Source organism: Lepisma saccharinum, chromosome 13 (assembly GCF_977018435.1).
Source record: "Lepisma saccharinum chromosome 13, izLepSacc3.1, whole genome shotgun sequence".
Lineage (NCBI taxonomy): Eukaryota > Metazoa > Arthropoda > Insecta > Zygentoma > Lepismatidae > Lepisma > Lepisma saccharinum.
The window spans coordinates 11,080,446-11,094,558 of NC_139241.1; the positions used below are offsets into that span (position 1 = coordinate 11,080,446).

Here is a 14,113-nt window from a genome sequence, read left to right on the forward strand (position 1 = left end):
GCAGTTTTTTCTGTGGACTTGTCAGCTACTTAGTCACAAAAGGAACTATTGAAGTAAGATTTTTCACAAAATTATTTTGCTGATAGTTAAGTCTTCTGAAGGGATTGTGGGGAAAAAATGGGCTCTGTAGGCTATACATGGTTCCAGTGCATAGGGTCCCAATATTGCTGTTTTTTTTTTGGTTTTCTAGACTAGAGTTGTTTACTTGTTTCAAGCAGCTAACCAATTAAATTAGTTTTTTAAGTTATTTACATGTAGTGCTTTGCAAAAGTATTTGTTGCCTTGTCTGTATATTACGTCCCAAATTAAGTTACTAAAACCACTCCTTTAAGGTTTTGTTTAGCCAATACCAGCGAAGCCATTTTTGAAATTTTCTTTCCTTTCGGGAAACCACTATGAGATTCAAAAATCTGCAAAATTAGAATTTCTTCTAGAGCATTCTTGTGAATCTTCGTATGGTTTGCTTTTGCTGTTTAGATTTTTGCAATAGTTCAGCAGGCTTACGTGGCTACAAAACTATTGCGAATATCTAGACAACAGTGAAGGTGCACGATACAAAGATTCACATGAATGCTCTAGAAGAATTTCTAAGCATGTGTAATTTTTCAGATTTTGAAATATCATAGTAGTTTTCAAAACAGCTTGGGGGGCATCAGCTAAAGGTCCAGACGAGCCTTAAGCCTCCACGTCATTTACAAAAATAAATAAATAAAAGAATCCATTTTTAGCATCAATTCCTGTGAGAGACTTTTCTTTAGTGCATATGTTGCCATCAGTTTTTTTTTATTAATTATATTAAACTGTACATCTTCTATATATTAGGGACGTGACATTACATGGTGCTTGTCTGATTTAGGCAAAATTGTCAATTTTTTCTTATCTAATACTCCTATAAATAGCTTGTAAATTAGTGGAAAATTCTGCGATTTTTAGTTCTTTATTAATATACAGGTATAATTTATGTACTTTAGATTTGTAAAGTAAGTTCCTAAATATGCACTTTAATTTTCTAAGGTTAAACCTGGTATGGTCACCTGGTTAGACATATTAATTAAGGAGGTTAAGTAACCAGCTGATATCTTCATGGAGTATTTCCACTTTAAATCAGATTGGTAGAATAGCTCTACAGGTAAATTTCACGTCACTCCATCCCTAATATATGTGTATATATATCCGTTTAATGCCAGAGTTGATATTTTATTTATTTTATTTTATTTATAGCCAGGCTATGAAAATTCAATTTTTAACTTACCATCCCGAAAGTATGTAATATTTAATACTTACATTCTATAAAATGTAACATTTGATTTTAATTTAATTATTAAAACAGTACACAATCACAAATTTTCTCTTGTAAAAGAGAATGTGAGATGATATGACTTAAAATAAATTTTGCTGGTGTACATACAACAAAACTTGCCATCTTTATGCACATATTCTAATCTACACCAGTAACTAAATTTTATATGTAAGCATTCAGTGGCGTATTCCCCCCATGATACCTGGTTTATTGCCAATAAACCAACTTTTTTCAAATATATAGGAATTGCTAGAAAATTTGAAATTTTTGGATTTCTGTTTTTGTTTTACTTGAAGTCCTGTATTGGTGTTTTATTTCTATTATATCTAATTAATATATTATTATTATATTATTATAATAAATGTATACAATCAATAAGAATTGTTGGGGTAAACAAAGTCAAATTTGCAGAATATGCCACTATAAGCATTATTAAAAAGTTTGAAAGTATAGTATGTTAATTTCTGAAACTTTGAAATTTTAACTTTTCAGCTGAGGTCAAGTCTTCTGAACTAAAATAATTATGTTGGGTCTCACTTATCGAACACGCCTCAAACAACTTTTTGGTCAGTCCCTGCCCTTTGCCTTCTGGCATCACCCAAAATGCTTTGCATTGTTAAAATAATACCTTTTTGGTCAATCTCCAAAAAATTGCAGTGCATATATTGTAAGAGACCTAAACATTCAGCACTTACTTCAGAAGATTAGGGGTGGGACTTGACCAAAATGTTGTTTGAGACATGTGCAATAAGAGAGACTGACCCAATTAAGTTAGGAGTAAGTTGGTTAGTAAATTTCTAGTGGTTGATTTCTTAATGCACAATCGCGAATATCTTTAAACTACACATCCATTAAAAATATATTCAATGTCTGCTTTGTCACTAAAAAGTTATTGAAGTACTTATCATAGGAAGCAGGATTTAGAAATTTTTTTAAAAATAAAATCATGTTTGGACTTTTGACATGATAATGTTCAAGTTCACAAACACTCATACGAAGAAAGCATGTGGCTTGCAGCTAAACAAATTTATGAATGCATCATTGAAGTCCACTTTGAAATATAAATCCAGTATTAGCCAACACCACTAGCAATGCTTATGCTTTTTCTTCAAACTGTTCACACTTGATCATCTGGTTATGTGGCACTGTCCAGTGTGGTATGCACTTTGGAAGCATGTAATATTTTTTTAATGTTTGTAACAAATTTTTTATTGCTTTCGTCTTTCAAGCTAGAAGGTAGCTTGTATCGGTTCACAGAACCGTCTGAATTCATATTGCAATCACCCAGCCAAAATTCTGTAGTTATTCTCTTCTGCGCAGAATACTCTTACTGTTCTGTTTGCGTCACTTGCAGGAGGAATATTGCAACATGGAGGTAAGAGATATTGTTCTGTTTACATAAATGTAGCAGTGAATATTTTGTAATACTTAAATATTACTTCATTATTGTTTCTTTGAATATTACTCTATATATTATAATATTGCTATGCGACTAGAGAAATTTGCTTCAAAGTGCAATTGGCATTCATTTTTAATTACAACGGCTCATTTTTTTTATGCAGAGCCATACACAATGTTTTGCTCACTTGTAAATTTATACTATTACAATGATGCAAGGTATATACAATTGAAATTTCTATAGTGCAATGCAAATGCACTGCTTTATATATCTAGTTAAATTTTCTATAATCTAAATAGATGAATTCGTGAGCTACTACTAATCAGATGTTGTTATAGAACTGAGATTTCATACATAGTGAAAATCTAACAATTTTCATGTTAATTGCTAGGACATATTGTGAAGAGCAATTTGTAACATTAACACTTAAATTTCACTACTGTCAATTTTTCTTTTTCACTCAAGTTCATGTAATTTAAAAATGGCAAGTTTTTATTTCTAATATAATCTTTTGACACATTTTCATGATAAAAGCTAATAAAATATACACATTTCTAAAAACTTCACTCGCCTTAAATTTTCATTCCACATGAGATGCACTGGTCACTCGTGAATAAATACACTCTTGTACAACACACATCATGTCCTTATTTAAATAAATTAGTTAATTAGATTATTTAAATATGACTAAAATCAAATATTTGTTGATATTTACAATAACATCACATTCGCTTGTAATACAAATGATAATTGTGAAAATGTTTTGGGTATTCACTTCAGTACTCAATGTGGCTAAAGTGAATTATATCTTAGGAAGCAATGTGTATGGAAGCAGAGAATTCAACTTTCAAGCAAAGGATTGAAAGTATACACTGATGAAGCAAATATATTCTAATAAATTAATATTATTTCTAAGATAGAATAAATAAATAATGTATCTATATATATAACAGATAAATGAAAGAATAAGAAGGCTTAAAAATTAATATGCACATGAAACATACTTATGTATCAACATGATGTTTCTTTCATTCAGTTAATTTTGATAACCGCATGAAGTTCTGACTTATTTTTTTAAAATTTAAATTAAATTAATCACCAAAATAAGTCAAATTAAATAAACCATTACAAGGTTACGTAAGTACATTCAATGTGCATTTTAACATCTTACCGGCATCCAAGTCCCCTAACATGAAGGGTCAAAAATGTTACAATAGGAAGAAATTTGGAAACACTCGCCACACAGAATAAAATGAAGATATTTTGCTGCATCAGTCCTATGAAAGGAGGGTAAATATCTACATTTGATTCTGTTTAGTTACTGTTTCTTATTACATATGCATTTATAATCATATTTTCAGCTGTACACACTAATCGAGGAAAAACAATAATGATATGTTTAATTACATAAGTCAAAGGTTTTAATGTATTTGATTGGGTTTAATTTATCCATAATTACTTAATAGAAGTAAACTATGAATAATTGTCATTATATACAACCGCTCATTTTATGTTTTAATTGTAGCTTATTAATTGAAACTCGTTAACAAATAAATTAATTGTTGCAAAGGATGTTTCCCACTTAAGTGCCATATTGAAAACTTTATAATTTTAATTTTTTTTTCAAGTTGCCCGTCAGTATAAAATACAATTTGATTTATTAATTTATTCAGCATTTTTCAGCCTTTACAAAGGTCCATGAAATATATGAATTCTTCGATGAAATGTTTTCCAACCATAACTTACTTAATGTTCAATATGCGTACTGGTAATTGAATTTCGAGTCTTCAACAACAAATTTGAATCGTTACTATCTTGTTCTGCTTCAAAGAAAAAATTTACATTCTGATCTGTTGTACATTATGTTACAAACAGTGTGGTATTTAAGAAATTTCCAGTGGGGGGAAATTCTACTGACTGTCTAGGGACAGCATGAGATAATGACTTTATGCCATATAACATTTCCCGCCCCCCCTGAAAAAATCGAGCAGAGGGGGGACACATGTACCCAGACAGGAGGGGGGAAATCCCCCCTACAAATACCACCCTGGTTACAAATATGATTTTTAGGTTGTGTATGTTTGCTCTTTTTCCTGTAATGCATTTGACACCTCTTACATAAATGTAATCCTTTTAAATATGCTTTGACTTATGCCTTACAAATATTTCCAACAATTGGTCAGTTTAACAGAGAATATCTTCAACATATATTTATTTTGTGCAAGGTTTAAATGCAAATGATGTTGGTCAATACAACAAATAACAATTTGGCATACTTCAAGTACTATTAAATGTTAAGAAAATGAACCCTGTATTGGTATTTTTTTAAATAGAACCTCATTTATATTGAAACAAGCAAAATAGTCTTTATCTTACAAAATGATATATTATGGCTTAGGTATTAAACATTTTTGGTGTAAACTTTTAGGCTTTTGGAAGAACTTGGTTTTTGAGCAAGAAACTGAAATATTTTATTCCACAAAAATAAAATTTTAAGTTTTGTTGGTGAAAATATATATGCATATTTTAATACATTAATGAAATTGGAATTTTCCCTACTTACTAACTTGGTATTTATAGCTTCAAAAAGTTATCAGGTAGTATTACTGTTTTCTCTAAAAATAATTGGTCCATGTTAATCTAAGTCATAGAGATAAGGAAAGGTAAAAGTGATATATTCAGAGGAAATATTTTGAGGTCATCTACATGCCTTATGTAAATAAAGACAAAAGTGTAAATTGAGTTACCAGTAACTTTTTATATTGCACATCACAGCATTTCAAGATGGCAGAGGTCTTCCCAATAGACACCAAGACATCTGAAGCCGTAGAAAATATACGAAGTAAAGGAGTCGTATTTCCTTTCGTTCGACAGTGGTATTTGCTAGGGAGCCGTTTCTTCAATGACCTTGCCTTCCCTGTTGATGCAATGTTGCCAAATTTACTGTTTTCTTTCTATGCTATGCCAGCACAAATCTACGGCATTTGATTCACGCAAATAGTAATTTAAATTAGAATGAAGTAATTAATCAGTGTCCACCAGAGCATGTCTGATGAACATTCATGTGTGGTCTACCATGACAGAGTGGTTAGCACATCGAGCTACAATGCTAGGGGTCCCGTGTTCGAATTCTGGCCTGGGCATGCATGTTTGTGAGTGTTCATTCATCAATTTCATCATACCGTCACTCATCCCCATCTTCGCAAATTAGCCAACAGTGGCACAAAAAGCAAAGTAAAATGAAGCAAATCAATTAATCAATCATTAAATATACTAATTTTATTTACATTTCACATCCATTCAGTGATGGATGGTGAGGAATGATAAAATATTGTTAATGATTAAGGGTATATGTTACACTAGTAACTTCTAGTATATGACGGATTCATAATAACAAATAGTAATTTCATCTTACTTTCAATATCCAGAATAATGTACTGCAAAAGTTAACGTCAGTATCATATTATATTCTTAGTAATGTTGCAGGAAGATAATTTTTCATTACATTCAGATAAATACTTCCACAGTACTTAAGTTAACCAATTATTATGGTAATTATCTTATTCAAAAGTAAATTAGGTATTTATTTATTCTTCCCCCTGTGCATTGCAAAGCCGCTCTATGCAGGAATATTGATGGAAAAATTCTCACCTGAAATCGCCCACTCTGGGAATTGAATTTTAAATAATGAAATGCGTTCATTATTTCATCAGTAAATATGGTAAAATTAATCATGGTTATGCATATTAAAATAAAATTGGTTGTATAGAAGGCATGTAAATACGTCAAAATACTTTTTTAGCCAACTAAAGATGTTTCTGTTCATGCTGCAGTGTAATCATTAATAATATAGTGGTTGATAGAGTTGACATGCAAGAGAAAAAAATGTTTTGTTCACAAACAGGATATAAATTATGCAGACGGAAAAGAATGAACTGGTGTGAAGAAAATGCAATTGTAAGTAAATTATTTTCTGAGACACTCAAAATCGGCAACAAGCAAAAAATGTATTTTTTTGTCTTTACAATTATTTGCAATGTTTATTCCTTCATGGCAGACTTTAGATTTACCTTTGGTGTTTTTTTGTTTTTTTTCACTGCTACACCATTTTGCATTGCAGTTGTCTTTCTCACTTATCACATAAAAGTAACATATCGAATAATCACCCCCGACGAAAATTCCTGAAAAATATTTACATCAGTATATTCCCCAAATGAATGCGTTATTGTGACGAGGTGCATCGTATAAACTAGATGCAGTGAAACACATATAAATAAAAATGAAATATGTATTTCTGGATCTAAAATAACCCTTCTGATATCGTAAAGTTAATTCACACACGATCATGGTTCACTCACGTCTAACGTAATTTGAAAACATAAGCCTCAGGAGATCCAACGTAACCAAGGAACGTTGTCATGTGACTCCGCCTCTGAATAACAAATATAGCGTTTCCCTTCTCTTGTGTCTTAACAATAATTTTCTTATATACATACTTATTCGAAAGAAACAACCAGGCATTCTCCCCTTATAACAATTACAGAAACAAGATAGGGGAATTGAATGTATACAATGTGGTTTTTATTCTTTGTATGCTTCTAGTGAAGAGCACAGGTCATAGTTCGTCTGCTGTGGTATCGAAGATCATTTTGTCTGCTTGGCAACCGACGTCGACCATCCACAGCAAGTCCTTCATTGTGGCTTGGTGCATGGAGTAGACCGCCATAACTACGAGCACGTGCATGATATTATGAGAGTTCAAATAATAGTCCACACAGCCTGGAATCCATTTCTCGGGAATATTTAAGGCTCCAATTGCACCTCCAACAAGAGACAACAGGTCCTGTAAATGTATTAAATTAAATAAAATATTTTTACCATAGCTGAGGGTACATAATCATTATGTTATAAGATGAAAAATTATGCAGCAGTAACTTCAATTAATACATGTCAACAATAAATCCAGCTCTTATTAAAACAAATAGCCATGCACCTGGTGAAGGCACATAGTGGTTCGGATCTCACTCTAGGTCCAGTCCCAATTAGCCTTTCTGTGCATAAAGTGAACTTGAAAATAAAACAATCTGTGCATAAAGTGACCTTGAAAATAAAACAATCAAATAAATAGCCACTGTTATTTAATCATAAATAAAGTTTTGGCTCTAATATAAGGGAGGATGCCCCAGTGGACATCAAACTTCATGGGAAAGGGGGAGGGGGTCGTAGGCTTCAAATTATAATGCCAATAAACAATACTCATATTTTAAAATTATCCCTTACGACTGACATATAATTAAATTAAGCATAATTAGGTTTAATTAAACATAATTTAAGAATGAGAATCAATAAAATAATATTGATTGATTGATTGACTTGGTGTTCATAGTCCATTTTATGTACAGTAAGGCTCATCAGGACTGGACCTACAGTTTAAAGTGGATCCAAACCACTATGTGCCTCCACTGGGTATTGATTACAAGGGGACAACGCTACCACTGCACCATCAGGGAGGCACTATAATGAAGATTCTAGCATGCAATAATTTATATTTACAGCAAACTAAAGAGTATAGGATTTCTACAGCATATCTGTGGATGGCTTCATCAATGAAGCTTTTCTGTGGGTTCCTCGTCCACCTTAGTAGTTGGCATCTTCCCACAAGCTTTTAGCTTATCTTGATCAGTAGGATGATAATTTAAATTCGTTCATTATTTTGACTTTTAATTTTAAAGACAACTGAATCAGTGCTTATTACTACAAAAAAAAACAACAACAACAGAAAAAGTACGTTGTATGTCAAATTAAAGTGAATGAAAGAATGCCAAAGTGATCATGGTTTCAAAATTTCTTGGCTATCGTCCGAATTCTCTGCCAGGTTACTGGGGGTCTTTTTAATTTCCAGGGGGATTTTCCTTCCCTGGTCCACCCTCTGAATTCATCACTGGCTGTGGCAGCACTTTCTCTCCATAATGAAATACTGAAGTGAAAGAAACTAGTACCTGCATAACAACATGGAAAAAGGCTGAGGGGTCACCTCCACCATACTTGGAGCATCTCAGAAAACAGAGAGCAATCCTCATTCCAAAAGGCAGGGCAAAGCACATCCTCCTCTGCAGCGGAGATTTGGCTGTCAGTGCCTGCAGACAGGGGAAAGGAGCATTAATATACAAGTCATATTGCTAATTCTATACAGTAGCTTAAAATTACACCGAAGAAATTCCTGCCATGAATAACAAACAAAACAAATCTGAGTAAGGCACGTGTCTCTTGTCATTTTGTATCATTTACATATAAATGACATTGCTTGATGACACTTTTTTGTTTAATAATATTGTTTATATGCTAACTGTAAGTTGTAAGTTACAACTTGCCCAAAGAAAATGACATGATCATTGAGTTCAGTGCAGCACTGGTAATTTTGAACACTGGTAGTAAAACTTTTTTTTACTTAGCTCGGCTCTCTATTTTTCATGTTTTAACATGATCAGTTATGCCCGCACACACAAACGAACACACATATGCCTGCTCTCTTGTGCCACTCCCCCTCCCCTCTCTCTCTCTCACACACACACACACACACAAGCATCCAATTTCAGTATATGTGGAGGGTGTAGTCCCTGTGATCCTCCAAGAGGGGGAGGGGCATTCCATCAGTCATTGACTGGAATGAAAAATCCCTTTCTCAGTTTCACATCACAAGTGCTTGTGGGCAAATGGAAAAGTAATTGTGTTAACAAACAAACAAAACACCATTTTCTGTCTGTTACCTTTTCAAATTGATATTGGCAACATGATCTTGGATTTGTAGAAACATTACCATGACATGGTGTAATGCACAGAGGAGAGCTTTACCTTTTTACCTGCATAATGTTACGTGTACGTATAAATTAATTCTCGGCCCCTATATTAATTCACCTATTATACTTCATTGTTGTAATTGGCCAAAATGCCATATTTGGGCACTCCAAAAAAACCTAAAATGGTAAAATACCCAACTAGCAGACAACATAACATGGAATGTTTCTTGCATGTCAACTGGAGAAAAATGCCACTAGGGAAATTAAATTGTTTGTTTGGCCTTGGGCGAGGATGCCCACTCATACAGCACCTGCACTAAGTAGATTCAGTGATTCTGGGAGGAAAATTTCAATCTGGAAGATGAACAGCATCGTGGATAGTCAAAGAAAGTGGAGGATGAAGAATTGGAGCAACTGTTGAACGTTAATTCAAAAATCAACGTCAACTGATTCATTTTAGTGATGCAATTGAGAGAAAATGACCATATGCCCGCAGCGGGACTAGGCAGGTGATACTTGTTGCATGATAACGCCAGGCTGCACACGGAAAAAGGAACTAAAGATGCACTCTATTCATTTGGTTTGGAAGTTCTGCCTCATGCAGCTTATTCTCCTGACCTGGTCCCTTCAGACGACAACCTGTTCCAGTCCGTGCAACACCACTTAGTGGATTCCCACTTCGGAAACCGTCAAGAAATAGCATTGTTGAGTTTATAGACTCTAAACTGCCATTATTATATTGCCAGGATATTTGCCAGCTACCCGAAAGATGTCATAAGTGTAAACATTACAATGGAGATTACTTAACTGATAAAAATGTAAGACTATTTGTCATAAATTAGCATTTTCTTTCTTTAAAAAAGGCTGAGAATTAATTTGTACACCTGATAAATGACACACTATTCTATTAGGAGCAAGCATCCAGAACACTCAGCAGTTGGACCAGGGTTGTGTTGCTCACTATCTACATGTTGAGATGTAGCAGCCATCATATTTCCTAGCATAACACCTGCATGCGGCCAAGAGGAAGGATGACATCTATTTCCGCTTAAACAGCTAGCCGTGAATTTTGTAGTAAACCCTATTCCAACAGTTGTGAGCCCTTGATGTGCAAGCTTGACAATTTTTTTTTTTTCCTTTCACTCCACTAAACCATTCACCAAACGTTGTTACCTTATAGAGACCCCAAATGGATAGTAGACAGTAGGAAGAAAGAAGCAGCCATTGCAACATCCACGGCAGACAGTATACAGATGTATAAACTGAAGGAAGAGCTCCTGTTATAAAAGATTAAGCCACAATCACACTGGGTTAATCACAGACACAACAATGAATAAACACAAACACATACTGTGCAGATTAAATTACATTTGGAGATCACAGAAGGAAAAACATAGAACTGAATGCATGGTAAGTAGAGCTGAGTCAATACTGATACCAGTGTATTGGTACAGTGGGATGCATAAGTATTACTAAGCAAATTGTCCCTCACCATTTTTATTATTTTTGTTTTGCCCAATGACATCTTCAAGAATTGACAACCTTTGCACCAGCATACGTTAAAATTCATTCCTTAAAAACACATAGCATGCATGAGGAAAACTAATTAAAATAGTAATGGATACTTTGCCTAGCGATACTTCTGCATTCCACTGTACCAGCTGATACTTTGCCAGAGTCTGGTTGTCTTGTGGAGTCTGCAAAAATGACGAACAACACTTTTCAGTGTCCAGATATCCTGGAAAATTTGCATACTGCATAATTTTCACTATTTATGCAATGATTAAATAGTTAAATAGTTATCTCATGTGAAATTGTGAATATGTTAAAGCAAAACTCTAGTATCTATTTCAGCGAAAAATGTAGGCTCGATTTAGGACTTGGAACCTGGCTTTCTGACATACCATGCCATTGCTGTACCAACTGAGCTAGTGAGTCAGCCCTGGCTTCATCTGATTTCTTGCTGTTTCACCTATGTGGAACTGTCTTTTCCAGTGCTGCAACAGTGTCTGTTGCCTTCAAAACACTGATCATGCCGACAGTGCCTAGTGTCTCCGAGGGTAGAGTTGTAAATTAGCTTGCAATTTCTACCCAGTACATCTCCTATGTTTGACAAATCGTAAGGTAAAACTCTAGTAGATTGATATACACAGTCGAGTCACATTATTATGACTACCTCCTACATTTGGCGTCGGCAGCATGTAGCCCATGAAGAATGGCACATGGCGTGAGCTGGTGTGGTGGGTTTATAAGGTATTTGGTAGGTCGTCTGCACACACATCAGTCGTTGCTGTTATTAGTAAAAGGGGCGATTTATCCAAGTTGCAAAAGTGGATTTTTATAGTATTTCGAGCCAAGGGTGACATTTCTGAAACAGGGCAGTTTGTGAACTGTTCACGTGCTGCTGTGGTAAAAGTGTGTCGTGAGTGGACAAATGGCATCATTGCGAATAACTGATGTGAAAACTGTGGAGTGCCACGTGCCATTGATTTGCGAGGTGAACGTTGGCTTCGAAAGTTTGTGGTGTCCGACCGAATCGCTTCAGTGGAGCAGTTCAGCGTCAAAACGAACCAGGAAGCTACCAGACGTTTGTATAAAACGACAATTCAGGAACCCTGTTTGGTATGGGGCTCCTGTACTAACGAAGATGCATCGGCAGAAAAGGCTTCAATTTGCACAGCAACGCAATTGGACCTGCGCTGATTGCAAAGTGTTGTCTTTTCCGAAGAGTACCATTTTCTGCTTCATGTCAGGCGAGGAACAGTGGAGAACAAACACACTGTAACCATGCTGGAAGAATACAAGTTGGTGGCAGCAGCGTTATGGTCTGAAGAATGTTATCTTCTCATTCTCTGAGACCACTTATTCAACTGATTTAGTTATGAATTCATCCTTGCAGATCATATACACCCATACATGCTAATCGTCTTCCCTGGTGTGGGTGGGATCTTCAAGCAAGACAGTGCAACATGTCACACGGCTAGCAATGCATGACCAAAACTTCCGAGTACTTTCCTGGCCCCCTAATTCCCCAGACTTGAAGCCAATAGAGCCTCTGTGGGACCACCTCGATCATTGTGTTCCCTCTATGGATCCTCTGCCATGCAGCTGTGGGATACCGTGAAGGCATCATGGCTCCAGATACCTGTAACTACCTACCAGCATCTTCTTGAGTAACTCCCAGCCTGTCCGTGCTGCACACAGTGGTTAATCTGTACATTAGCTGGTGGCCATAATAATGTGACTGTGTAGTATAATTGCAATGAAAGAATTACATATTAAAATTCATAAATATTCTGAACTATCTTCATTTCTTACATTTTTCAAGTATTGGTAAATGTGTAACACTCAAGACTGTATACTCAATTGTAATATGCCATGTAATATGATATCATGTAATTGACGAAACCATGGATCATTGTAATCCTTAAGGTGAATAATCAATCAATTGGTATCAGCATCAGTGAGAATTAGTAAGAGTACTGACTTTGGTATTAGTATCATTGTTGGCTCAGCTCTATTATGATATCAGTATTTGTTACATGAAACTTACGTATCTGTTACACTGCAGACAAGATGCATTCTGTTTGCAAAGAAAATATTATTAAAATGACCAATGTATTCAAATTAGCTTATCATACTTTCTTCCATAACATTACAATACTCATTCACGCTAGCATTGTATTACCCATTTGAAATGTTTTATATGCATTTTTATTAAATTATCTTGCACAACGTAAATGTTGAGTGAAATGTTCAAAAAAGAATAAAAACTCTTCGTGGTGGTGCAACAGCTCTCTGACGGCCAAGGCCTGCAAAGTGACATGGCCAGCACATCAAGTACCAACACCACTGTTTTTTGTCTTTCAATCCCGGAGCCCACTACTTCTTTTTCAAGTAGCTCTCCAATTGTTCTCACGATGCTGGATCTATGCCAAAATTTTTGGAGTCTCCCAGCAATTCTTGCACTTGCGGCAAAAGTGCTAAGCATTTAGCTACATGTAAACCAAAATGGATGTGAACAAATGTTAAAATAATGATTTTTTGACTTGGTCCCAGTGAGAACAGAGGGAGGTAGGGGCAGATGCCTTTCCCCCTAGACCACCCCTACCTCTTCCCCTTCCCAAAATACAAATTTAACTTGAGACACTTTTAAGAGTATCTTATAGGGATAGGCCAAATGTTTGAATTGAGCAAAATATAGTGGAAGGGAAACTTCACAAATTTCATTTTTAACATTTAGGTGCTTTTTGAAAGCATTTTGTCCATCTAAGAGAAGTCAATTAAAACTGTGTTGTTACTATAACAATACGATGACACACACTATTTAATGCATATTGATTTCATGCTGCAGAAAATCTTTATTTTAAAATACAAATTTTCATTGTAACCCTAGGGAAAACAAGTATAATGTTCATGTAAAACAGAAAGAAAGAATGAAATTGCATGTGACTGCTTTAAAATTAATTGTTTTTAAATTATGGTAGCTAATGAACAAAGGTTTGTAAAACAGAGGCTAATCGGAACAGAGGCTACATATTTGGACATGACACACCACTAAAATAAATGAACAGGTCAGGTAGTTCAGTTCTTGCAAAAAAATTGAAATTATGTTTC

The 14,113-nt window shown here is 34.7% G+C and overlaps 1 protein-coding gene across 2 annotated transcripts in view; it reads right to left on the bottom strand.

Moving 5' to 3' along the window:
- Positions 1-967: 967 nt before the first annotated feature.
- The window catches only part of LOC145997172 (progestin and adipoQ receptor family member 4), a 146,399-nt gene continuing 133,253 nt past the window's right edge, over positions 968-14,113 (bottom strand). Inside the window, exons 3-6 of one of the 2 annotated variants that reach the window (XR_014442871.1) lie at positions 10,670-10,773; positions 8,699-8,836; positions 2,063-7,542; positions 968-2,016 (exon numbers count right to left, since the gene is read on the bottom strand). Coding sequence is in view for 1 of the 2 variants with exons in the window: in XM_083133860.1 (XP_082989986.1) it covers positions 7,315-7,542; positions 8,699-8,836; positions 10,670-10,773 (470 nt within the window). In the remaining variant the exon portion in view is untranslated. Of the gene's footprint in view, positions 7,543-8,698; positions 8,837-10,669; positions 10,774-14,113 lie in introns of both variants that reach the window. The other variant, XM_083133860.1, reaches the window with a different exon arrangement.